The 27,407-nt window shown below is 53.5% G+C and overlaps 1 protein-coding gene across 6 annotated transcripts in view; it reads right to left on the bottom strand.

Moving 5' to 3' along the window:
- Positions 1-27,407, bottom strand: part of ZNF423 (zinc finger protein 423) — a 345,391-nt gene that overhangs the window by 141,431 nt on the left and 176,553 nt on the right. For all 6 annotated transcript variants that reach the window (XM_070388460.1, XM_070388461.1, XM_070388463.1 and 3 more), the window contains one exon: positions 4,572-7,786. In XM_070388460.1, coding sequence (XP_070244561.1) covers positions 4,572-7,786 — 3,215 coding nt within the window. The remainder of the gene's footprint in view (positions 1-4,571; positions 7,787-27,407) is intronic.

The raw sequence follows: 27,407 nt of genomic DNA, 5'->3' as shown, positions 1-27,407 counted from the left end.
AAGTTTCTGGAAGCCACAGCCATGGCTGGTCCAAAAGTGCTGTTCCTCTTCAAGGAAGTGAGTGAAGTGGGTTCACTGGGCTTGACAGATAAGTCACCAGGAGCCTGAGCAGGACAAGAGGGTACCCCCCAAATGTCCCCCAACCATATGGCCACCCCTTGGTGTCAGGAAAAGGAATGGACCATGCCTTGTGGGGAAGCAGACTCCTGGGGATGCCCAAGGGAGGGATCACAGGAACTGCTGACCAAAGGGCCTGGGCGTTCACACAAACACACAGGCCCCTGCACACACACACACACACGCACGCACACACACACACACACACACACCTGTATGCACAGGCATAGACACGCGTGTGAGGACATACACATATACTTGCAAGTATCCTACACACCTCATTCCAACTCACCACCAACACACAAGACCTTCATGGATACACCCACAGGTTACACACACCAACTCGCTCCCTGTAACACGGACACATAAGTGCAACACCCTCAGAGAAGTGGAAACATCGTCATGGACCCCAAGTTCGCACAGCGTCCCCAGTGACACACCGGCTTTCAGTTCTCTCCCTGGATCCTCACAGTCACACCCACCACTCCCAAATGCACCCACAGATGCAAAAGCAGCTCATGGCACAAGGGTGTACACCAGCCCTCACAAACACGCATGTAGACACATAGGTACACACACTCACACTCACAGGCATACACACACCTGTCCACAAAAGGGCTCACCAGCACCAACACCCAGTAAGGCTCACTACATAGTCAGTTGTCCCCACAGATGGCCCTTCCAGCCAAGCACATGAGGTCAGGGATGCCCAGGGTCCATCATGCAGCTGGTGGGGCAATGTGGTCCTCTGGGCTGGAGAGAACCGATCAGGACTCTCCCTCCTGCTGCAACCCCGGCTGGCCCTCCGTCCTCACCTCAACACCTTCTCCTGGCCCGTCTCCCTTTCTCTATCCCTGAAAGACCCCATCTTCTCTGGAGCCTCAGCTCCCACCAGGAGATGTAAGCACAGAAAGGTAGAACTTGGCATTCAAAGCGCCTCCTCTGACATAAACCCGTTCCTCAGGGCCCAGCGCAGGAGAACCGGAGCTGAACCCTGGGACCTTGGCCAGGGCTGCCTCCCCTCGCGTGGCCCCGAGCAACCTCAGAGGGGCCCAGGGCAGGAAGAGCACACACCCGGGGATGTGGAGACAGGAGAGGAGCAGGAAGGAGAGGGCAGAGACAGCCACTGCTGCTGAATTCCCTGATCATGACTGCAGCCCAAGCTTACTGAGCACCTACTGTGTGCAGGCACTGTTTATTCTGAATACTCACAATGACTCTGCAAGCTCCCCTTCAGGGATGGAGAAAGCAGAATTTCAAGAGCTGATAAGCAGTGGCAAGGGGATTCGACCCCATGCAGGCACCCTCTGGAGCCACTGTCTGGGCTGCCTTCCTAGCTCCATGCCCCAGACCACCCCAGACAGTCTTGATCCGGGGACAGAAAGCTGTCACCTGGACAAGCCCCTGAACCCAGCTGTCTGTTTGCCCTGCAGTAAGGTATAGCAAGTGAGCACCCAGTCTAGCCCCCCACCCTGAGCAGCATGAGGCACTGTGGCGATCTCGTGAGTTGATGAGGGCCGGGGTCTGCCCACAAGGGGCTAGAGCTGGGGCGATGTTGTTATTACCCATAAATAGAGGGGGAGGCAGAAACCTCAGTGCTTCACGCTCCAGCCGACAGCAGCCTCAGCCCCACGGGAACCCAGTCCTCAGAGAGCCGGTTGCTATGGATACACTCCCGAGGGTCCCAGCCTGCCAGCCCCCAAGCCCCTGTACAGCCCCCAGAGTCTGCTCTCACATGCGTGAGTCCTGGGGGAGAGAGGGGTGGGCGAGCAGACAGCTGGGCCCCTGCCCCCAGGCGTGCCCAGGCAGGGGGCAAGGCCCCAGAGGCTATGCCTCTGCTGGGGAGGTGCCCAGGCTTTGTCTAGCTCCTTTCTGCAAATGGCCCATCTGCCCAGGCCTCTGGACATGAATGTCAGCTCCCTCCTCTCTCACAAGCCAGGGACAGGAATAGGAAGCCCGGCCAGGCTCCCTGTAAACAAGCCCCCTCAGGTTTGAAGTCCTGCACTGCCTCGCACAGCTGCTCACCCCTGGGTATGTGGCTCTACCTTTCTAAGCCTGGGCCCCCTCTTTGCCAAAGCAAAGGTCGCAGCAAAGGTCCAGGGTGTTGCCAGGAAAACAATATAAGAGTGGGTGCTCACACAGTAGGGGCTTTACGAAGTGGTGCTAGATACTGGGCACAGAGCAGAGACTGGGAAGGAGGAGGCTGCAATAGCCAAAGGCTTTGAGGGGGCTAGAGGCAGCCCCGTGACCAACAGAGTGTGGGCAGGAATGGAGCGGGGAGCACCTGGAACAGGACAAGCCCGGCCCTGCCACACTGTCCCACCACCTGTGCACTGGGCTGACCACCCCGAACCCCAACCTTGCAACCAGGATGGGCTCCAGAGGTGCTGGCTGGAGGCCTGTCAAGAGCTCAGGCTGGGGTGCCACACTCTCCCCAGGATCAACCCCCATCTCTGCCTCTTGAAATCGAGGGGCTCATAGCAAACTACCTAACAGTTCCTTGCCTCCTTTTCCTCATCTGGAGAGTGAGTATTATAAGGAATAAATAGATAGAAAGTTCCTGGCACATCCTTATTCCTCAATCAGTGTGAGCTGTGATTATAAACGAGAAAATCATAAGTGATGGTTACTATGTGCCCAGCACGTCTTGACTCATTTAATCCCAGGGCAAAACACAAAGGTTAGCACAGGGAACATTCACAGTATTTGACACTGAGGAGGAATAGGCACCAGCTAGCCAGAGCAGCGGAGAAGGCGATGGCACCCCACTCCAGTACTCTTGCCTGGAAAATCCCATGGACGGAGGAGCCTGGTGGGCTGCAGTCCATGGGGTCGCTAAGAGTCGGACACGACTGAGCGACTTCACTTTCACTTTTCACTTTCACACACTGGAGAAGGAAATGGCAACCCATTCCAGTGTTCTTGCCTGGAGAATCTCAGGGACGGGAGAGCCTGGTGGGCTGCCATCTATGGGGTCGCACAGAGTCGGACACGACTGAAGTGACTTAGCAGCAGCAGCGGCGGCGGCCAGAGCAGATGCTGGTTAAGAAACAGAACAGCCCCCAGGTCCCTCCCAGGTGATGCTGGCTTTGGAGACAGACACCACCGAGACTACGATGACTACTACCACTGTACTGTTATTACCATTTCCCTCTGGCTTTACCCAGGTGGCGCTAGTGGTAAAGAACACTTCTGCCAGTGCAGGAGACAAAAGAGACCGGGGTTTGATCCCTGGGTCGGGAAGATTCCCCAGGGGAGGGTATGGCAACCCGCTCCAGTATTCTTGTCTGGAGAATCCCATAGACAAGAGGAGCCTGGTGGGCTACGGTCCATAGGATCACAAAGAGTCGTACCCGACTGAGGCAACTTAGCATGTACTGGCTTACAGGTGAGACAGAGGCCCAAAGAGGTCAAATCACAGATGGGGAGGCAGGCCCTCTGCCTCCAGGGCTGAAACTCCAATCCACCCACACTGGCCAGTCAGAATGCTGAGGCATGGGGGAACAGAGCTGGGCAGCTGTGAGTGCACTGTGCTCAGGACCCCTGAAGGGTGACCCAGTGGATCCTTACCGAGTGGCCTCGCTCAGTCCAAAGGCCTTGAGAAAGTGGTCCATCTCTGACTCTCCTTGGCTGCCAGGTACCCCAGAAATAATGGGTGCTCAGGGCAAATTCAATCAATCAATCCACTCTGAAAGGAGCTCTCTGCTCCAGGCAGGCATCTGAGAGGCCTCAGGCCCCTGGTGTCAGACAGAGCAGGCCTGGGGACTCCCATCAAGTCTGTGTTATCTGTTTCCAGACCGAGGAGGTGCCAAGCCGATCTCGGGGGCATCTGTCCCTCGAGGGCCACTGCTGGCGCCACTGGCAGGGAGGTGGGCTTTGGGAAAGGACCACCCGCCAGGGGTGCCCCTGGAAGACAGGGATGTTTGTAAAGGTGTTCACTGCGGGATCAGACGGGGGCCTGGGACTCTGGGATTTTGCTGGGGGTGGGAGTAGTGGGGAGAGAGTGAGAGAGAAGGAGGGCTGGAGAGGCTGAAGGGGGAATCCGCAGTGGGCCCCTTAAGGAGTCTCCTGTCCAGCTTCCCTGCCCAGCGAGCTGCAGGGTCTGAACTCACTGTGTCAACCCTTCACCTACACTATGCCACGGGTCCCCCACAACAATTCTATGACATTGAGACAATTATTATTCCCATTTTACAGAAGAGCACTTGGCAAATGAGACCCAGGGTGATACATGCCATGTGCCGCTGGAAGGGAGATGGCATGCACTGGGATCTGAACTCGGAGCTTACTGCGATCATCAGATGTGCTTAACCGCTGGAGGAGAACCCTGCTTCTCCGGTCCGCGACTAGAAGGGAAACGCAGAGCTCGACAAGCGGCCTCTTGTGGGCATGCGCGGAGCCCCATGGAGCGGGGGTGGGGCAGGCTGGGGCAGGCTGGGGAGGGCTGTACTTACCCGGGGCACTGGCGACGTCTGGGCGCCTTTCCGGGGCCCACTGGTCTCCGGGGTGAGGTCACGGTGGTCCACCTGCATGTGGCTCTCCAGGTCCTCCGCGCTCTCAAACTTGACGCTGCACTCGGGGCAGCGGAGGCCGGCGCAGGGCCGGTCTGCAGGCTCGGGCGGGGCCAGGCCGCCCACCTGTCCATTGGCGCTGCGGGCCATGCAGCCGGCACAGAGGCCATAGGGGAGCCCGTTGACGTCGAGCTTCACCAGGTCCTGCTTGCTGCGAAACTCTTTGAGGCATAGGGCACACTTGTAGAGCTTCTGCAGCCCCTGACCGTTGGGGGAGGACGCGGCCGAGCTGCCCGCCAGCTTCTGCATGTGGAAGGTGCCGTGGATCTTGAGCTCGAGCGTGGAGGTGACCGTCTGCATGCAGACCACGCAGCGGAAGCCCGTGAGGGAGTTGCGCAGGTCGGGGTGCATCTGGCAGTGCTCGATGAACTCCTCCTCGCTCTGCAGAGGCATCTTGCAGATGCGGCAGGTGCCCGTGTCCAGGCTCTTGCTGTGGGTCACCTTGTGCTCGGTGAGCGTCAGCAGCGAGGGGAAACGCTCGCCGCAGATGGGGCACATGTAGTGCTTGGCGGGGCCCCGGTGGGTCTGCAGGTGCTCCCGGAGCCCGTTCTCCGAGAAGAAAGTCCGCGAGCACACGTTGCACTTGTGGCTGCCCTTGATGAACTCGGCCTTCTTCCGCGAGCCGTCGTCCTCGCCCGGCCGGATGTTGTGGTCCCGTAGCCGGTGGTTCTGCAGCAGCACCTCCATGGTGTAGGCCGCCCCGCAGATGTCGCAGCCGTACATGGGCTCCGACGCGTCCACGTCATCCTCACTCGCCTCGTGGCTGTTGGGCGCCTCGGGGTTCTTCAGCAGCACGCCCGGCAGGTCGGCCGGCTCGGCCTTCTTGGCGGCGGCCGGGGGCACCCCGTTGGCCGTGCCGTTCTCGGCCGCCGCGTCGAACACACAGTGCTTCTCCCGCAGGTGCTTCTCCAGCAGGATGATGGCGTGGAAGGCCTTGCTGCAGAACTTGCAGTTGTACTTCTTGCTGTGCGTGGTGATGTGGCACTGCAGCTCCACCTCGGTGCTGAAGGTCTCCCCGCAGAAGATGCACTTGTGGGCCCTGGCCGGGTTGCCCAGGTGGCTGTGCTTGACGTGCACCTGCAGGTCGGCCTCCTTGCGGAAGTCCCAGTTGCAGGCCGTGCAGCGGAACATCTTCTTCTCGTTGCTGTGCTTCACTGCCAGATGCACCTGGATGGACACCTTGGAGTCGAAGACCTCCTGACACAGGGTGCAGTGGTAGAGCACGAAGGTGTGCATGTCCAGCAGGTGCTTCTGCAGGTCGTCCACCGAGGAGAACTGCTTGTCGCAGCTCTCGCACACGTAGTGGGTGGACGTGGTCATGTAGTGCACGGTCAGGTGCTGCAGCAGGGACTCCTGCGAGTCGAAGTCCTCCTTGCACTGGGGGCACGCCTGCTTCCGCAGCAGCAGCTCCAGGTGCAGCTTCAGGTGGGTCTGGAAGCTCTCAAAGTTGGAGAACTTGAGGTCACACTGGTTGCACGGGTACTCGCCGTTGGAGATGGAGTTGGCGCTCGCCGAGAGCCGCTGCCGCTTCGGGGAAGACACCTCCACATCCGACGAGACCGGGCTCTGTTCCGCCTTGGACTTCTTACTGTGGGCCAGCGGGATGTTCTTGTGGTTCTCCTTGATGTGCTTGGTGAGCTTCAGGATGGAGCCGAAGATGGGAGAGTTGGTGCAGTAGGGGCAGGAGTAGACCTCCATGAAGGACTGCGTGGGCTGCACGACCGGAGACTCCAGCTTGGCGCTGCCCACGCTGCAGTGGGCCTGCTGGATGTGCTCCGTGAGGGAGGACTCGGTCAGGAAGCCCATGGAGCACTGGTTGCAGAAGAAGGCGTTGTTGCCGTCGGGCGGGTTGGCGTTGGGGCCGCAGTGGGAGACCCGGATGTGCTCCTGCAGGCTGTTGATGTCAGCAAACATTTCGGGGCAGTAGTTGCAGTGGAAGGCGGAGATGCTGCCGAACTGCATTACGGGGTATGCGTGGTTCTTGTGCAGCTTGCGGACGTGCTCGTTGAGGTTGTAGAGGGTGGGCATGGAGTCCAGGCAGATCTGACACGTGTGGCTCTGCTGCGGCTTATCTGCGTGGATGGTCTTCAGGTGGATCTCCAGCACGGCCAGGCTGTTGAAGTCCCGCTTGGAGCAGTAGGGGCAGCTGTACACCACCTTGGACCAGCCCTGCCCGTCATCCCGCATCTTCTTCTGGCCCCGCAGCGGCTTCAAGGTGGAGTCCGGGGTGGAGCCTCGCTCCACGGAGGCGCTGGAGTCCGGTGTGGCGCTGCTCATAGAGGCCACGCTGCCCAGCACGGGGTCGGGGCTGACACTGTGGTTGCTGGAATCGGGCTGCCGGTGGCTGTCCAGGTGGCAGTAGACGCCCTCCACAGAGGAGAACTGCTCGGGGCACATGGGGCACTTGTGTTTCTGGTTGGCGTGGGCTTGGTGGATGTGGGCGAGCAGCGCGTTCTCGTCGACAAAGACCTCGGGGCAGTGGATGCACTGCAGGTCGGCCTTCTCAGAGAGCTGGGGGTGGCGGGTGAGCACGTGCTTCTCCAGCTCCTCGGTCTGGCTGAACGTGTCCTCACAGTAGTCGCACATGAAGTCGTCCTTCTTGGCCTCCTTCTCCGACTTGGCCAGGTGCTCCTTGTTCTTCTTGTGTGCCTGCATGTGGCTCTGCAGCGAGCTGGTGGAGGAGAAGCCACGCTTGCAGACCGTGCACTTGAAGGGCTTGCTGGAGCTGTGGGTCTTCAGGTGGATCTTGAGGTGGTCGCTGCGGGAGAAGGCCGCCTCGCACTCGTGACAGTGGTACTTCTTGTCGCCCGTGTGCAGCTTGATGTGCCGGTCGCGGCTCCTCTTGTGCTTGAAGAGGCGGCTGCAGTAGGTGCACTTGAACGGCAGCTTGTCGCTGTGGATCTGCTCGTGCCTCTTCAAGTAGCTCAGGCGGATGAAGGACTTGTCACAGAACTGGCAAGGGTACGGCAGGCCCGTGCCCCCTTCCTCCTCACCCAGGCCCAGGTCACACCCATCTCCGATCATCTGCGTGGGTGACGCAACATCCTTACTGGAGGGAGATGAGGCCACCCAGGAGAGTTGTGGGTCGTCGTCACCATCTGCGGGGGGTGGGGGGGTGGAAGGCAGAAAGGAGATTAGAGGCAATTCCCAGGGCCGCGAGAAACAAGGACGGAGCCAGCTTTTCGACAGCTCGCGGGCTGAGGCTGTGCAGCTGGCCAACTGCTACGGGGGAGTGGGAGGAGGGAGTCTGAGGGGGCGGGCAGGAAGCATGTGGACATGTGGGCCTTCCAATCTGCTGAGGGGGTGGCAGAGGGGCGGCAGGGTTCGGAGGGGAGGTGCCTTTCCCCTCTGCAACACCTGCCCGGGCCTCGCTGAATGTGGTACCCACCCCGCAACAGGAGCTGCGGTCTCAGCCACTTCCCTGACGGGGAGGGTGGGCAGGGGGCTGGGAAAAAAGTCACCAGACATGACCTCACAGACCATCAGGCCAAAAGGAGGTTAAGTCCCATCACCTGATCCAGACATGGGGCTTGACTCCCCCCTGCAGCCTGTAGCTTGGGTGGGAAACCCCACTGGGTGCGATGGGTGTGGGCAAAACTTTACAAGAAAGTAAAATGCATTTTTAGTGAATTCAGCCTTGCTACATCCCATGGGGAAGGGGGACTGATAGAGATGGGACTGCTGCTTCAGGTGCACACGGACATAAGAGGCGCAAGGGCCTCAGGCGCAAGGGCACAAGCAGGGGCAGGGGACTGGGGAAGGATCGAGGGGCTCCCAGCTCAAACCACCCCGAGGGTGGTGGTCTTCTTTGTTCCCCTCCACCCCTGGATTTTCCCCACGTCCACTCAGAACCCCAGGAGATGGCCCGAAGGGGCAGTGATCAGAGCTGGGGCCAGGACCCAGATGGCCTCAGAGCTCAGAGCCTCATGGGCCCTTAAATCCACTGGGGCGGTGCAGGGGGCGGTGGGGGGTGGGTAGGTCGTGGGTGGGGCTTTGCACAAACAACTGGTGTGGCCCACCCTCCCCAGGGACAGGGGCCCCCCACCCCCTGCCTTGGCTGGCCAGGCCAGCCTCAGAGGAAAACGAAACCAACTAGGGATTGGCCGTTTCTGGAAAAAACAAAGGCACACTGGACCCAGCAACTTAAACCAGTGAAGTTTCCTGAGAAGCGGCGGGGGTTGAACCAAAGCAGCCTGAGCAGGGAGTGAGTTCCGTGGCTCAGGTTTCGTGTTGGGTGGATTTAAGACTTAATAATGAATGAAAGGGACCTCAGGCTGCTACAGACAGGAGAGAGACAAATGAAAGCTCTGATTCGGCTGCACTGACCTTGCTCTTCTAACCCCGAGGAAAGAGACCACCGTCCCGCCTCTCCAGCCCCCAGCCAGCCTGGTTGAGTCTTCAGAAAAGCCCTCACAGATGTAACCCAGAAATTCTTGGCTAGAGGCAGCCCAGATCCTCTAGAAGGGAAAGGCAGGGGACCTCACTCCCAGGCTGGGCAAGTACCACTCACACGCCTGCACACACACACACACACAGAGTCATACACACCATCACAAACACAACCGTACAATCACGTACTGTCTCTCTCATATGCACACACGTCCATTCCTACATTATCACATCCACGTACACACACAGGCTTGAACATACACACACACTCACCTGCAGACACAAACACACACACCATCATGGAGGCACGTGGCTCAGACCGGGGGTACTGCAACCCCAGGCTCTCACAACTGCCAATCCCAAGACTTGAAAAGACAACAAGGCCTGCTGGAGGGTCTTCCAGGGCCCCTCAGAGCTGGCTCTAAGCCTGCTCCTAGGCCCCACCCCCACCCTGGTGCCCGCCCGGGTCCCTTGGCTCCGGCCCCGTGAAGATGTGCTTGACCCCAGCTGGCATGACTGGCAGAGCTCTGCCTGGAAGGATGCTGCTCTCGGAAGCTCCTGGCCTGGAGTCCCGATCTCCCTGCAGTCTCCCCACCCCCGAAACCCAGTCACTCAACCCAGTGTGGGGTGCCTCCCAGAATGAGGGACCCGCTCCCCTGGGGGCCTCATGTTACAGGGCCTTTGGACAAGAAGGACCCAGCACTGCCGAATCCTTGGATTAGATGTGGCAAGAGGCGCCCCAGCCCCTGCCTGGTAATTCCTGGCTCTTGCCAGCTGGCTCCTCGGGGTGCAGACAAAGGGACTCAAGGGAGGAGATGGCTGGAGCTGGGGCAGCTGGGGGACCCATTCGCCCCTGCCCCCTGGTCGGGCTCCACTGGATTTTTTATTATTTTGATGTCTCAGTTCAGACTCGTGCAAGCTGCCATGGAGCCTTTCCTGTGTGCATCACTAAGGGCTGTCTCCAGCACAGAAGTGGTGGGGACCAAGGCCCCTCCCACTGGACAGACAAGGAAACTGAGGCACAGCCACGTGAGCCGCCCCCCCAGGGAAGAACAGTGCCAGGCCTGTCCACTGTCAGGGCCCTTGACACAGGTCAATCGTGCAAGACACCTGCATAGGTGAGACTGAGAGAAGGGGCCCCATGACAAGCTCCCAAGCAGTCACGGTCTGACTCTTCTTTGAGCCCGACAGGGCCATTGGGATGGCCCACTGTCTGCATTGTGGGGAGGGGCCCCCGAGGCCCAGGAGGCATCAAAGCTGGCTGACAAGTGGAGGATCCAGGCTCAAAAGCCAGCCGGTTCATGGGTGAGGAGAGCAAGGAAGACACCTGACCCGAAAGACCAAGCCTGCACACGCCTTTCATTCACATTGTCCAAGGATGAGAGCAGACACCTGCACTTGAGCCCTGCTCCTGCGTTCACCTGTCACCCCACGAGCGCTCCTCTAAACTCTTAAGTCAGCTCACACAGCTGAAACAGAGATGCGCTGTGAGGGGTGGCTGAGAAAATTTAACGTGAAGAAGCACTCTTATTCCATTCACATGAACTATCCAGACCAGGCCCATCTGTAGAGACAGAAAGCAGATTAGTGATTGCCTGAGGCCAGAGGAGGGAGCAGGGACTGACTGCAAATGGGCAAGAGGCGTCCTTCAGAGATCATGGAAATGCCTGCGAGCTGGACTGCGGTGAGGGCTGCACAGCTCTGTGAATTTACTAAACGTCACTGAACTGCTCACTTAAAACAAGGGAGTGCTACGGTATGCAAATTACACTTCAATAAAGCTGATAAACAAAAGTGCTATTTGGCCAATAATCATAATTAGCACTAATGAGTACCACTAGTGCTAATAAAATTAGCAGCTACGTTTAGTGAGCATGTCCCGAGTGCCAGCACTGTGCTAAGTGCTTCTATTACCGCAATTAATACTCTCCTTTCATCCTCCCATCGGTAACATCCCATTTTTGAGATGAGGAGGCTGAGACTCAGAGAGGTGAGGAACTTGCCTTCAGTCACACAGCCAGAAGCCCCAGCAGTGTGTGGCCAGGATCTCGGGGTCTACTCTCCCCTGCACCCCCTCATCCACCCAGTCTTTGAGAAGGAGGGTCAACCTGCCCCAGCACCACAGCCCCCTGAGGTTCATCACGGGGCTGCCCAGCTGGCTTTATTTTTCTGTAAACAAGTCTCAAAACTACAGCAAAGCACATTATTTTGGGAGCAACAAACTGAGCAACTGCTGAGATTATAATCATCTGAATTGAAATAAGGCTCCTTAAACTGAAAAGGCCCAATCAGGGGAAATGGGCATGTTGACAAATAAAAGACCCAACTCAGACTGCCCTGTTCAAAGCCTTTTACTCTCACAACATTTAACCTTGGCCGCTGCCATCCGTCCCATCCCTCCAGATGCATTTTGTGTGAGGGGCACTTAGCTTACTGTTCTAGGAGCAGGCTGGAGAGAGGGCCAGGGCCAGCGCACTCAGGATGGATGTGCAGGGGAGGGGTTGGCAGAAGGGGGTCCTTACAGCAGCCAGGCTCCCCTCGTGCTGTTAGTCATCACACAGATGGAACCAGCGCAGCACATGCCCTTGGGCAGACTACAGAAAGGGAAGGGGTGCAGAGATGGGGTGAAGGCAATCCCGAGACCCCCTTCAGCTTGAACGTTTCAGAACTCAGGGAGAAGGCAGATTCAAGGAAAGACCAGCTGTACCAGCCACCTTTTCATTTCCAAGTCAGTGCTTTGATAGATTCTACTATGTGCCAGGCATTCCTTTAACTCATTCAGTCCTCTCAATAGCCCAACGAGATGGGCACTACTCTTATTATTTCCCTGTTCATAAGAAAACTGAGGCACAGAGAGGCTGAGTAACTTACCTAAAGCCACACAGCTTGCAGGCAGGAGAGCCAGGGTTCAAACCTAGTTAGTTGGTTCTGAGTCGGTGCTTTCACCCACCAGGCTGTGTGTGTGTGTGTATGCTCAGTCACTCGGTTGTGTCCAACTCTGATCCACCATGCTACCCTGCTTCTATCTTTTGGGAGAGGGTATGGTCACAGCGGAAGATCAAGAGGGAAACCCAGTGACTAATATCAGATCCTCGGCTTCCCCTTTTCACCTAGAGTAAGTACAGCTAAAGAAACAGAACAAAAATGAGTATAAAAATCACTTTCAAAAAGGAAATTGCAGTCATTTAAAAATGACTAATCCTCAAAAAGGGCTGATAGGAAATGGGTTATATGGGTCTTCTGCTGTCGGCTGCAGGAAGAGAACAAAAATAAGCATAAAAGTGGGGAGAAACTTCGATAAAAACTGAATTAGGTAGTGAAAAGAACATTGACTGGGCTTCAGGATATATCCGCGGAAGAAGAGGCGGGCGACCCCAAGCTCACGTGGCCACAGTGGGTCAATTCTGCGGGCTGAGTCTGCAGCCTTGACAACATGGCCTCAGACACACCTGGACTGGGTGGAGTCAAGTGGCCACCACCCAGGATAGCTGGGACCCGCAGCTCCATGCGCTTCCTGTCACAGAGAATAAAGGTCGGAGCTGCAGAAGAAGTCTGGGATGCCAGGGAGAAGTAGCTAGCTCACGAGAGTTTACAGAAAGGGGCCCTTCCTGCAGCGAGGGGCACAGGCTAGGAAGGTGGTGGGGGGAGCCGTCCATCACTGAAGCTCTGCACGAGGAATAGATGGCTCTGAAAAGAACACTGAAGGGGTTGCTGCCGTGGGCAGGAAAGTGAAAACAGCTGATGCCCAGGCAGCTCCAGGTTTCTAGGACATTCTTGGAATGGGCAGTTCCGTTCAGGTGAATAAACATGCCCGCCAGGCTCCCGAGGGGAAAAAAGCTGAGCAGCCCCAGGAGTGAAGTTCCCACCAGATCCACCAGTGCCCCCAGTACAGGGGACTGTGCTGGGGGCTGCCCTGGACGCTGCCCCACGGAGAGTCCTGGATGCACACAGAAGGTGGACTGGCGCCTGTGGGAGACGCACTGGGGCAGAGGAAAGAACACTGGACATAGAGCCCAGTGAGAGACGTGGGACAAGAGTGCCTGCCCTGATCCTTACCTCTTACCAGGTGGCAAAGCTGGCCATCCATCCCAGAACACTCCTTGACTCAACTACATGCACGCACGTAGAATCAACATCAGTGCAAGGGGGAGGGGAGGCAAGAGGAAGTGAATGGGCCATCGCTCGTCTTACCTCCCAGGTGGGGAGACAGAGGCCACAAGGCAGGAGCAGACAGATCCAGGGCTAAACTCACAAAAACCACTGTAGTTACTGTTTATGGAGTATTTCGTATAAACCAGACACTCTGCCAGCATTTTCTCATTTGGTTTTGACAACATCACTATGAGACAGGCGCTATTATTACATCTCCTTCTTTATAACTTGCAAACTGAGGCTCCAGGAAGGAAAGAAACTTTCTGAGCACATGGAGTTAGCAAGTAGCAAATGTACCACTACCCCCACCCCAAAGCCACTCACTAACTGTTAGACTACGCTGCCTCTCCAGGCCCAGTTCAGAGCCCGCCCCACTGCAAAAGCTGCTTGGTGCCAAGCACTGTAACTCAAGGAGAGCCACGAAGAGCTCTCACACTTTACAAGCTCACCTGCCACAACGATGTGTCCCAAAGCAGGCAAAGTCAGCGGTGGATCACCAGAAGCTGGCTCTGATGCCAAGCACCACTGAATGTGGCTGCCCTCCTTTTTAAAAATATTTACTTGGCTGAGTCAGGTCTTCGTTGCAGCATGTGGGATCTTTAGTTGCATTATGTCGGATTTAGTTCCCTCACCGGGGGTAGAACCCGGGCCCCCAGCATTGGGAGCATGGAGTCTTAGCCACTGGATGACCGGTAGTGGTCCCTGTAGCCACTGGAAGTCCCTTGTAGCTGGCCTCTTGCCTCACTTGGTGGCAGATACAGCAGGATGCTCAAACAGTCTGGGCAAAACCCATCTGTGAGATTGTAGTAGGCAGAATAATACTCCCCCCTCTCCACAAAATGTTGATGTCCTAATCCCCAGAAACTATGAATATGTTATATTATATGGCAAAGATGAATTAAGGTTGTAGATAGAATTAAGATCGCTAATTAGATGACCTTCAGATAAAGAGATTATGCTGAATTATCTGGGAGTGCCCAATGTAATGACAAGGGTCCTTAATGCAGAAGAGGGAGGCAAAAGAGGAGGTCAGAGTGATACAACTGTTGGCTTTGAAGATGGAAGGGGGCCACAAGCCAAGGAATGCCGGCAGCCTCTAAAAATGGAAAAAGCATGAAAACAGATTCTCTCCAGAGCCTTCAGAGAGGAACACAGCCCTGCAATTTTAGCCCAGTGAGATCCATGCCAGACTTCTGACCTACAGAATTGTAAGATAATAATCTGTTCTTGTTTTAAGCCACTAAGTCCATGCTAATTTGCTACAGCAACACTAGGAAATGAAAGCAGATATTGGTACCAGGAGCAGGGGGTGATATTACAAATACCAGAAAAGTGTTGGAAGTGGCTTTGGAATTGGGCAGTGGGCAGTGACTAGAATTTTCAAGAGTGTGATAGAAAAATGCCTATATTGCCTTTACAAGATTATTCATAGAAATACAGATATTAATGACTCAGAGAAGACTCAGAAGGAAGAGTACATTTGAAAAAACCTAAGTCACCATAAAAAATACATAAATATCATGAACAGACTGATAAGAGAAACAGGAACATAAAAGGGATTGATGGTGAGGGCTTAGAAGATGAGGAACTTGATATTGGAAACTGGAAGAGAGGGATCCTTGTTATATAGAGTCAGGAAGTTTAATGGAATCACGCCCCCCAACTTATGTGAAAAGCAGGACTTGTAATGGGTAAAAAATGGATATTTGGCTGAGAAGATTTCCAAACAACTTGTTGAAGGTATGGCCGGTTTCTTCTTGCTTCTTATAGTAGAAAGGAAAGAGATGGATTGAGAGAAGACAGTTAAGCAAAGAGGAACAAGGAATTGATGATTTTAGAAGTTCTCAGCTTAACCAGATTGCAAAAGACATTATAATTAAGAGATTCACTATCAGCAAAGCATGCTCTGGAGAAAAGACTGAAAGTGTGACTATGCAGTTTGCTTGTATCTCAGAAAAAGCAAAAGGCTGAAGCACTCAGTCACACAAAAGGCTCTTTGAAGAGATTAAGAATGTGATTCACCAGAGAGCATCTAGGAAATCTGAGGGCATTGCCCTGGAACCATCAGAGCAGAAGCCGAAAGTGGAGATGGGATTATCTAGGGGGGAAAAATCTACATAGGGACCTCTTATCCAATGGAATAGATTCCCCATGACATACACAGGAGACCACCAAGTTTCTGGAAAGTTTACCCAGCAGAAATGCTGCCAGCCTGGACCAAAAAGGAGGTGAAAGCAGGCTGTGGAACCTCCAAATTCTACAGGCAGGAAATAGGCTAATAAAACTACTTGGCTGCAAACATGTGCTACTTTTCATTAAAAAAAAGATAACACAGAGGGCAACGCCAGAGTGTAGAACTTTGAGCCTAGAGGGTGAGGCCATGAGCCCAGGGTGAAACCATAAGCATAGTGGATGAGATCACTGCTAAACTAGGTTCAGATTCTGGCACTAAATAACCATAGGCAAGTACATCCCCTCTTCGTGCTTTCCTTTTCCCAACTCCAGAGAGAATGAATCAGATGAATTGGTCTTCTAAGAGCCTTTGTAGCTCTAAGAGTCTGTGATCAGCTAGTAATGGCTTCCCTGGGTACAGGAATGAGGAATGGCAGATAGTAGGTATCCTAGCTCTCTGCTGGCTATCTCCTGGCTTTCCCTCAGCACATATTTGTTGAGCCTGCTCTATATGCTTGGACCTCTAAGGGTTTACAGAAGGTTCCCAGCATTCTTAGGTTTCTCTGCTCTTGACTGCCCAGCCTCTCTGTCAATTAGTTACTATCTCAAGTTTCAACTCTCAACCAATGCTTTGCTACTTTGAAGCACTTTGAAAGAGGAAAAAAAAAAAAATCTTTCATGTAAGCAGTCAGTCTTGCATCTAGGTATTTGATTTTCTTAAAGGGACATCTGAAGGTATGGTGTAAAGGATGGAGGCCCAACCCCTTAGAAATCAGGAGTCCACCCTGGAAAGAAGAGAGATGAGGCAGCTGGAGGGTCTCTGCTCAGAGGTAGGTTAAGGAGCCCCATGGAGGTTACCAGGAACTGACATGGCTCCAACTGAAATCATGAATTAGAATTAAGCTTTTAATAAAAATAACAGCAACTCATAGACACCCTTCTCTGCTCCAGGGAGCGCAGAGTGCCTTCGTGGATACAATCTCTTCATGCCCAGTGAGGCCACAGACAGGGAAATTGGGGATCATTCTTTCAGTTTGGATATAAAAAATAAGCGGGTGGGGCGGGAGGGTGGTGGTTTCAGGGGTCAACAGACAGCGCTGGGGTGGAGGCTGGGATGCAGAGGTCAGCAACCCCAAACTGAGGAGAACCAAGGCATTCTTGCCCTTAGGGGCTGCTTCCCCAGCTGCCCTGGTGGGGAAGGGTCAGGTCCTATTCTCTGACCTGCCTCTAAGGGACACTTGGCACACAGCCTTGAAAGCCTGCAGACCACCCAACAGACCGAAAGCCATGGCTCTGCATGCCTTTTTCTAGCTGTCTCTGGGAGCTGCTGAAATGCCACCTGACAACAAATAACTGCCATCCAGGCCCTTAACAAATCTTCTGGGGAGTCAAAACCACTGGCGTTATTTTAAAGAGACGCAGTCAATATCAGGGACACACCAGCCATTGGGAGACAGCAGAGCCACGGTTTGAGAGTTCAGGCTCACTTAGGCTAAGTTGCCACTCATTAGCTGTGTGATCACAGACAAATCTCTGCACCTTTCTGAGCCCCTATTTCTTCATCCAGAGGATGGAGACAATAATACTGTCTACCTTGGGACTTCCCTGGTGTTGCAGCAGCTAAGACTCCACGTCCCCAATGCAGGGGGCCCAGGTTCCATTCCTGCTCAGAGAACTAACTCCCATACTCAGCAACTAAGAGTTTGAATGTCACAACTGAAGCTCCCACAACTAAGAGATTCCCCATGCAGCAATTAAGACTGAAGACCGTGTGTGCCACAGCTAAGACCCAGCGCAGCCAAATAAAAACACATAAATAATTTAAAAGAAAAAAAACAATTTACCTTATTTTTTTAAGTGTCTACCTTAAAAAATGTGCATATGCTGCTAAGTATTCAGTAAATGTTGGCTACAGAACAAGAAGATTACCAATGTAACATGTACTACTTTCATTAACTAAATCCCATCAACTGCCTGGCATTTAAAATTTTACACAGCATTTTCACACCCGTTATCCCTCTGACACTGGAGCAGCTTTTCATGGCTGAGGTGGTGGTGGCGGTGGTTATTCCCATATTACAAGTAAGCAGGGTGCCACAATCCCAGGTACCCCGGAGGGAACCCAGCTTCCCACCCAGCCTGTATCCCTCTTTCACAAAGTATCTGCGTTTACACTGTGAGTTGTGAGGTCAGCTCCAAGGATGAGAAAATAGAACAGAGAGATTAGATCACTTCCCGATGTCACAGAGCAATGGCAAATGAAAAGGCTGGGACTGGACTCAGTCAGCTGGACTGAGAAGAATGATCACCTGAGCAGAGGGGCAGAGACCACCGTGGCTGTCCTCCTGCCAGACAGTCTGGGGACCACCTGGCCATCGGTTATTATGTAAAAATGCCAACAGTTAGAAATCAAGAACTCGAGTGTTTTAAATCACGTCCACGTTTTCTAAAAGGAGGGGCAAAGACCTGGAGGCACGGGACCTGCATCTGGTGCCTCCATGATGGATCAGCAATGTGGCTCCCACTTAGAACCAGATGCGCTTCCTCTGTTGTCTGTCCAGACCCACAGGGCTCCCTTCCCCATCTCAAGGTGTCCTGGCCCTGAAGGCACCTGTGTTTGCTTGGTGGCTGAGTCCAGCAGCTGGACTTTAGAGCCTCAGATTCCCAGCTCCATCAAGTTAATAAATCTCAGTTTCACAGAAGAAACCAGCCTCAGTTTTCTCATCTGTAAAATGGGAATAATAACAGTCCCAATTATAGAATTACTATGCAGAGGAAATAAGTGAATATTTGTAACACATTATATAAAAGAAGGGCTTCCCAGGTGATGCTAGTGGTAAAGAACCTGTCTGCCAGTGCAGGAGACATAAGAGATGGAGGTTCCATCCCTGGATCGGGAAGATCCCCTGGAGGAGGGCATGGCAATCCACTCCAGTATTCTCGCTTGGAGAATCCCATGGACAGAGGAGCCTGGCAGGCTACAGTCCATAAGGTCGCAAAGAGATGGACACGACTAAAGCGACTTAGCACGTACGCATGCCCCCATATATGAGAAATGTTCTATAAAATAAAAATAGTCACTGGCTATTGGCTCCCTCCCAGCTCAACATAAGGTCACAGAGCAGAGAAAGGGAGAGAGAGGCAGGCAAGAGAGACAGGCAATAGCCATGAGGGTGTGGATAGCACAAGACAGTGAGCAGCCCCATCTTCCTGAGTTCTGCTTAACAACCAGGAAGGTCTAAGTTAAGGACCAGCAGTTACCACCTCAGAAGGTGGTTTTCAAAGCAAAAGACACCCAACCTGCATAGAGGCCCATTGGGTCCTTGCATTTACAATCCTAGGACATCAGAGAGCGGAGAAGCCTTCAAGAGCACCCAGCCAATCCTCTCGTCATATAAACACAGAAGCTCAGGCATCAGCAGCCTTGTTGGAACTTGGACCTGGGTCTCCAGGCACATGATGGAGGGGATGGGGAATGAGGTCTGACTCCCAGGACATCCCTGCCCCCTTCACCCACTAGGCCCACCATCCCCAAAGGACCGCTGGACATGCAGGGCAGAAAGGAGACATGCGCCTTTCCCCTTGAAGCCTCTGACCTCACAGAACACACAGCCTGCCTGGCTGCTCCATCCCTTAGATAAATTTACTTAGCCCTGATATTGAAAATGCAATTGAGCTTGAGTTTTATTGCAGAAATTAAACAGACCAGGGAGGGAAAAAAGCCAGAGCTCATCAACTCACCCGAGAGCTGGCGATGATCAAACTAGCTAATGTGGAGGAGTGTCACCGTCAACTCCTGCCAGGAAAGGAGGGCCTGATATTCCCCCACCAGAGGCTCCCCAAAGATGGGGCACTTGCAGCTAGCAGAGGGGCTCTGGAGGGCTTTCCCATCAGCCCCCTGGCCAGGGCTCCCTGCACACCCCAACCTCAGCCCACCGGCTTCCCACGGTCACAGGCGCAGAGACAGCACCTCTGAAGTCACCTCCATCAGGCTTTACAGAACAACACTGCCAAGGGCCGGAGCGAAGGGCTCTCTGTTCAACTCAAGAGAAAGCGAAATGCTTTCAGGGTTGAATCACTGTTTTTCTTTACTCCCTTTGGAGATCGGCGGAGCCCACATTCGGCCGTGTTCGTGGACCTGGGACTGGAAACAGCTGCGCTCTAATTACATGTAAAGTGTACCAAAACATCCCTTTTATCACAGACTGGAAATCTGTTAGCATCTGTCTCTCCTTTGTTTCTTCCACAAGATACAAGCTTGTTTCTACATTTTTCTCACCTGTAGCAGTGATTAAAATTCATTATAAATGAAAGGAGTGAACAGAGAAACAAGTTCCTCTGTGTACCGTTCTAAACTCAAATTAGAAACAGCTGTTTGCTAATTCATGCAGCGATGTTTTGTCGTGCTCTGTGAATCAATAATAACTCACCCTATTGCTGCAGAAATTTTTGGATAATCCATACATTTAACTTAGCGTTGTGTTCTCCAGGCAGAAATGCAGAGGCAGAAACTCCCAGCTGCCTCTAAGCAGGCACAAGGGGACTCTGGTTTGCTCCCTGGAGATGTCCACACTGCCCCAGCAGACAGCCCCAAACTCGAGGGTCCCAGCAACTCTCCCCTAGACCGGGCCCTGGTAGGACCAGAAGGAAACCCCGAAACAGTCTTCTCATCTCCTCCCCTCTCCCAGAACCAGCAAAAAAAAAAAAAATCAACTCTGATTAAACTCAAACCACACACATCCTCCAGCCGCCGGAGGGAACAGCAAAATTAAAAGTCTAATTGGTACCCGGAACAATTTAAAACTATTAAGTATAGGTGAGGCTTTTCTGTAAGAAAATAATCCTTTGATTAGGATTAAGTTTATTTGGATAGCATTCTTCCCGTTCCTAAGTTTTAGCTGCAGATGTCGGAGCTATAGTCTGCAAGTCCTCGAAGCTCCTGAGAAGTATTTGGGCATCTCCTCTGCCAACTTCAGTGAAGAGAGCGTGTGGCATCTGGAGCGGAGGCTCTGAAAGGGGGAGGCTGTTCTTTCCGCATTGTGGGGAGGTAAGTGAGCAACACCTTCAGAAGCCCGTACTGCTACCAAGGCATGCCCAGCAGGTACTCCTCCAAGACACTGACTCCAGGAAGCCTTCCCTGACTCCCTCTGCCACCATCAGTGCCCCTCCCCGACCCTGGGGATACTTCCATGAGGCCACTTTTCACCCTGAATTGTGGATCTGACATCACTGGTATTTTGAGGTTTTGTGGAACCTGTGTCTCCTGTGTCCTTTCAGGTCTGAGGCACAGCCACACTGAGCCAGTTTTTGAACCTCAGGCTCGTATCACCTCCCACTCCCCATGGTCTAGTCCCACTCTGCAGCCACCAACCTCAGAGCCCTCCGTGAGTGCCAAGCACAGTGCCAAGCTCCTCATAAGCTTTATCTCCTTAAATGCCCACCTCCATCCTACATGGTGCCCACCATCATTTCCCCATTTTCCAGAGCAGACATCTGAGACTCAGAGAGGGGAAGGGCCCTGAGTTTCACAGCAGTTAGTGGGAGGAGCCTAGAATGACTCCCTATTTCTCCAGAAAGCCATCAAAACCACCTCCTGTCATCAGAGAGCAGGCCTCACCCGGCCCAGCCTCCAAGCCCTTGTTCAGGCCATGGTGCTCACCAAAGATGTCCCTCTATCAGCCACCTAAACCAACCTGTTACTCAGCACTCAGCTCCCTCACCTCCCAGCAAATCTCAGGGGGCGGGAGTAGTGGTCTCCCTCATGGGTATGGTCAGGCACACATTTTGAGGTTCATCTGGGCCTAAGGAGACAGTAGGTCGATGCGTCCAGGCGAGGGGGTGGGTATGTCTGCCTGGAGCAGCTCACGCTCATTTGTGGGGCTCTAGGGAGCTCTGCCCTGGGGGAAGCCAGTGGATGCCAGACAGCTCACTCCTGGGCAGAATCAGGGACGTGTGAGCAGGAGGGGGTGCCATGCTGGGAGGTGTGCACATGTGTGTGTGCTCAGTCGTGTCTGTCTCTGCGACCCCAAGGACTGTAGCCCACCAGGCTCCTCTGTCCATGGGATTATCCCGGCAAGAGTACTAGACGGGGGTGCCATTTCCATTTCCTCATCTAGAGATGTTGGGAGGTGGGGGCACTCAAGCTGGAGGAGGAGGCCCTCCGCCGACCCGTGTTCCCTCAAACATGGGCTGTGCACCACGGTTAGAACCTATGATGATTTCAGGGGCAGCCTAACACTGATCCACAAAGTGAGAAAGTCCGTGCCCCTTCAATTCCTTTTCAACCATCAGGCCGAGGAGAAGGCCTCCAACTTGGTGCTGTGTCTTTAATTTCTCTTTAACGTTCCAACGAAGAAAGAACAGACCCCAAGGCTCAGGGTTTTCAGAATGCCACAACTTCTGGCAGGAATAACTTGAACGTAGGCTTTTCTTTGGGTCTGTTTTCAATTTACTTTTAAGGTTCCTGCCTACTTACAGCAAATGATACTGACTTTCCATTTGCAGAATTAAGTAAATGAATTAAAGTATGAAAAGAGGACTTAAAACTACTAGGTAAATCATAGCACCAGTGATACTCAAGTGTTGCAAAAGTCATGGCAGAGGGATTCAACAGAATAAAGCCTGGGACACCCAGTGTAGAAGTGAGCTTAGAGGGACTTCCCTGGCGGTCCAGTGGTTAAGACTTGACCTTCCAATGCAGGGGACGTGAGTTCGATCCCTGGTTGGGAAGCTAAGATTCCACATGGCTCGTGGCCAAAAACACAAAACATAAAACAGAAGCAGTAGTATAACAGATTCAACAGACTTTTAAAATGCTCCACATCAAAAAAAAAAGAAGTGAGTGTGGACGCTGGAAAACTCAGAAACAGCAGGCTGAAGTCTGCATGGTCACTCCTGGGCTCTGCCCCCAAAATGATTTTGCAGCCCAGCTGTCCCAGGAAGTAGACACGAGAGACAGTGCCAGGTAGGGCCTGGGAGCCGAGGTTCGGAAACAGCAGTCCTAGGAGCCCGCTGCCACACCCAGCCCAGTCGGCAGCCTCCCGCCTCAGGCCTCGCCCCTAGTCCCCAGAGACAGGGCTCAGCTCTAGCTCACAGCACGCAGGGCAGGTGCTGGGGGAGGTCACGGGCAGGGCATCTGAGCGGGGCCTTAGCCAGGTTCAGCAGGTCTTAGGGTTCCCCAAGGGAGGCCCCCGGGGAGAATCAGAGCTCATCCACACAGGAGCCACCGCCTCCCCCCATGTCGGCCTGGGTCCAGGCAGAATGCAACTAAACCAGGCCTAGTCCTCTCCCGGGGCCTTGACCAGCACCTAGGTTCTGGGGCTGGTTGTAGCCCCAAGCAGTTGGGTGACCTTGAGGCAAATCTTTGGCCCCCAGGCTCTCCCCACCTCAACTATAGAATGCAGCTTGTACCTTGACTTTCTCACTGGAGGTGTGGACAGAGGAAGTGCTCCATGAGGGTAAAGAATGTGAACAAAATGACCAGATTCATATTACAATTTTCACAAAACCCAGTATCAGAGAAAACCACATGGAGCCCCAACCTCAAACTTGAAGCCTCTAACCCAGAGTTTAGAGACGCGGAGAAAAACGATTAACAAGTATATTTCATATTATATATACATTTTATATGTGCCTCCAACACATGGATATTAAATGACATTTATTGTGCACTAGACATTTCCTGTTTGCTCAATTGCCACATTGTTGTCCCATTTAGTATTCACAACCGTCTGACCAGTTAGCGCCAGTCCCCATTCTGTAGATGAGAAAACTGAGGCTTACAGAGGTTAATTAGCACGTCCAGATCTTATGGGTTAGAAATGGCCAAGCTGGGCTTTGAATGTGGGTTACCTGACCTCAAAGTCTGAGCTGTTCATCACCCTGAGATGCTGTGTGTGTGAATCACCAGATGCCAGGGAAGGAAACTGAGTGGGCAACCCCACCCCCTACCATGGAGGCAGCATCACGTAGAGCCCAGGCTGGATGCCCACCCAAGAACCCTGGGAGGATGTCAAGGTCACGTCCTCATTTTCAGCTCAGACACCTCTTGGCAAGAGATGCGTTCCTCTGGCTCAGGGGTCAGATCTCCACGGACAAGGCAGGAACACTGTCTGACCTTGAAGCCCGCATCTGCTGCTTTTCAGCTCAGTCAAGTCCCTCCAAGGCCCAACTTGATGGTGCCCCCAGCACCTGGAGAACTGAGGAGCCTCCCACTGCTGGGGGGACAGCGGTTCCCCCAAAACACTCACTCTCTCTGCCCCATAATGTGCCCCGCAGCAATTCTGCCAGACAGTCACAGCATGGTCCCACCTTACAGAAGAGGACCCTGGGGATGGGGAGCCAAAGGGGCCTCCATGGCAGGCACTCCAGGTGAGGACATCACAGCCCGTAGCTCGGTTTAGCCACAGCTGCGGTGGATGTGCTGAGCCCCAGGGCCTGAGGCCTCACCTCCATCATCATGGGTATAATGTTTTGTAAAGTCCATTAAAAGACATACATAATTACCTTTATCAAAATTGCATGAACTGGGACTTCCCTGGTGGACCAGTGGTTGAGAATCTGTCTTGCAATGCAGGAGACATGGGTTTGATCCCCAGTCGGGCCACTAAGATACCACACACCACAGAGCAACAAAGCCTGTGTACTGCGACTACTGAGCCCAGGCACCGCGCCACAGAAAAGATCTCACATGTTGCAACAAAGATGCCCATGCACCGCGCCACAGAAAAGATCTCACATGTTGCAACAAAGATCCCACATACCTTGGCTAAGACCCAACACAGTCTAAATCAATAAATTTGTTTTTAAATTGCACAAACCATGGGACTTCCCTGTTGGCCCAGTGGTTAAGACACCAAACTTTCGATGCAGGGGTTGCAGGTTTGACCCCTGGTCAGGGAACTAAGATCCCGCATGCTGCATGGCATGGCCAAAAAAAAATTTTTAGTAAAGTAGAAATTGCTTGAACCGTCTAGAATTGGGCTACTAATCCCTCAAAGTATCTCAGGCATCTGTTGTGAGCCCCTGCTCTGGCCTACACTTTGGGCAGGGCTTGCAGGGCTTGGTGTGTCCCTTGCTCCCCTCCAGGCTCTGAGCTTGTTGGGAACACTGGAGCTATGTGCCCAGCACAGTGCCTGGCCAAACATGGGCAGGGGAGAAGAGGTGGGCTGGGACGCACGGCAGGGGAAGAGCCCGAGGATCCCCCCATGATGTGCCAGGGCCAGCAACACAGCCACTCTGCGGGCCCTACTCACCCTTTATACTCATCCAAAGCTACGACTCAGCAGAGAAAATTTCAATTTTCCCTGGATTTTCATGTTCCAGCCTCCAGAAAAATTGCCACTATGGGCTTTGTTGCCTAGCTGTCAGCCCTAGATACTGAGGCCGCCCCAGCCCCGCCTAGAGAGGGAGGAGATTAGAGCAGCTTAGCAGGCCTGGGGAAGGGGAAGGGGAAGTCGCAGAGGCAGAGGCAGCAGCAAGGGAGGCAGTCACCTGGCCCAGACCACAGTGACGTGGAGGAGCCCTACGTGGCTGAGCTGGCATGACGGGATCCCCCCTGGAGCAGCTGTGGCCAGGGGCAGTCCCCTGATTTGACTTCCAAGTGACAACAAGGCAACTGATGTCCCAGGCATCACCACTGGGGCATGTCATCCCCTGGTGTCTCCTCGGCATCACTGACCCTTCCCTGGGCACCCTACCCCCGGCCCCCACCTTTGCTGTCTCAGCCTGAATGGCCTCCACCTCCTTACGCTGTAACCAGGTCCTCATCTTACCCTGCATTGTGACTGCTGTCCTAAAAAGACTTGAAAAATCATCATTAACTGTATTTACTGAGCACTTACTATATGCCAGGCTCTTTTTTATTTAATTATATTATTAGGCATAAATGTTTTGCATGTCTTAATCCTTTTAAGCCACACGTAAACTGGCGACCCACTCCAGTACTCTTGCCTGGAAAATCCCATGGACAGAGGAGCCTGGTGGGCTGCAGTCCAGGGGGTCGCTAAGAGTCAGACACGACTGAGCGACTTCACTTTCACTTTTCACTTTCATGCATTGGAGAAGGAAATGGCAACCCACTCCAGTGTTCTTGCCTGGAGAATCCCAGGAACGGGGGAGCCTGGCGAGCTGCCATCTATGGGGTCTCACAGAGTCGGACACGACTGAAGCAACTTAGCAGCAGCAGCAGCAACACTGTTACCAAAAACACATTTGACAGATAAGAAACCTGAGATTCACAGGCTGAAATAGACCTTTGGGGGCACCCAGCCACCACCCATTGTGCACACAGGGACACTGAGAACCCTGAGGTCTGAAGGAGGGACTTGCCCCAAGAATGAATCCAGCAGAGCCTGGAGGATGTGGCTGCCTGACCCACCGGAAACCCCGCACGCCAACACGCACACCTTAGAGGAGACTAAGAAAGCCAATGTAATGTAAAAGGGTAAGCCGAGAAAGTCCACCCACTGAAAATGATGGATCATCCAGGAGCCTTGGCGCAATGTGCCACCCATGACATCTGCCCACAGGGTGTCTAGGAAGAGGAGACACTGCCCCCAGCTCAGCATACCTGAGGGTGAGGGTGCTATGCTCATGGCCGGCTGGGGGCCACTGTCCCCAGCAGGGGTGGCTACCATCTCATCTCAGTGCCGGGCACAAAGTAGGTCCTTGACATTTGCTGAATCTTCCCTGAGTGAACGAGGGACAAATGAATGTTTCAGCCAGGTCATTCGTCAGTGCTGGGTGCAGGGCTGTGAACAAGCTGTGTATTCCTTACGCCTCCATTCACATTCCATCTAAACAGCACTTCAGCTGTCCTTGTTCACCATCTTCCAAGAATATTATTCTTGGGTTATTCTGTAAGGGTCTCCCCACAAGTGCTCTTGCCTTAGAACTGCCTAGAGACAACTCTGAGAAGCCCCAAATTTGTGGATCCCTGGGAGTCCCCACAAGATACCTGCCAATACCTATATGCTGGATGATTGAATAAATGAGTGAATGAATGAAAGGGTACATTTCAGGTCTTGTCCTAGAGGAAGCAGTTGGTAACTGGCATGAATGACTGGGTGGATGGAAAGATGCATGAAGGGATGGAAGGATGGAGGGATGGAATACTGAAGCCCCGGGGCTTGGTCTAAAGAATGCCTTCCTATCCATGGCATAAATGAGAGAATGAATGGATGGATGGATGACAAAGCGAATCACAAAGATGGTGCCAGGAGCCACTCGAGGAAGCCCCCATCTGATGGAGGCCCAGGGGTTGGCGGGTAGAGGCTGCCGCTGGCAGCTGAGGGGTTAATGAGCTTGACCACTTGCTTGGCCACCTGAGCCCAGAGGGTCACCCTGCAGAGCCTGTCCCGTGTCACCAGGTCCCGGGGGTGTTCACATATTGTGGCAAAATGCAACTAGTTCAGTCTTCAGTGCAGCCTTCATTTGTCAGAGAGGAAGAAAGGACATGTGGGGTGGAAAGAGGGTGGCAGGGACAGAGGCAGAGCTCAGCGACCCAGCCTCAGCCCGAGCCCCTGAAAAAGCCACATTCAAACCAAGGAGACACTGGGAATGGACAGGAGGGAAGAGTCGGAGGTGGGTGGGTACGGGCCTTCTATTTATTCAGACTAAGCAGAACAAATGAATAGATTTAATAAAATAATGAGCAAAGAGTCCAAGCTCTTAAAGGTACAGCCTCAGCAGTGTGATCTGGGGTGGGCTGAAAGGTTTGCATTTTTGTCTGGTAAAACTAGGGAAATGAGTATCTTTGCACACAGCACACCGGGGCTGAGAGAGACACACACAGAGAGAGTGTGTGTGTGTGTGTGTCTCCAAAACTCACCTCAAATCTCTCTACTAACCACCCACAAATGAGCGTGCCCTCCCACGAGGCACACACAGCCAAGTGGCCCCCTTGTAAGTTTTTCTGGGAGGAAGTCAGGCCAGCCAAGCACACGTGGCTATCACACCTTCTTGGCCACCGCTGCTCTGCATTTCTCCTTCCCCTACCCAAACAGG

This window comes from Bos mutus, chromosome 18 (assembly GCF_027580195.1).
Source record: "Bos mutus isolate GX-2022 chromosome 18, NWIPB_WYAK_1.1, whole genome shotgun sequence".
NCBI classification, from domain to species: Eukaryota; Metazoa; Chordata; class Mammalia; order Artiodactyla; family Bovidae; genus Bos; species Bos mutus.
The sequence above is the reverse complement of the archived record's forward strand: the minus strand, read 5'-3'. Positions and strand labels throughout refer to the sequence as shown.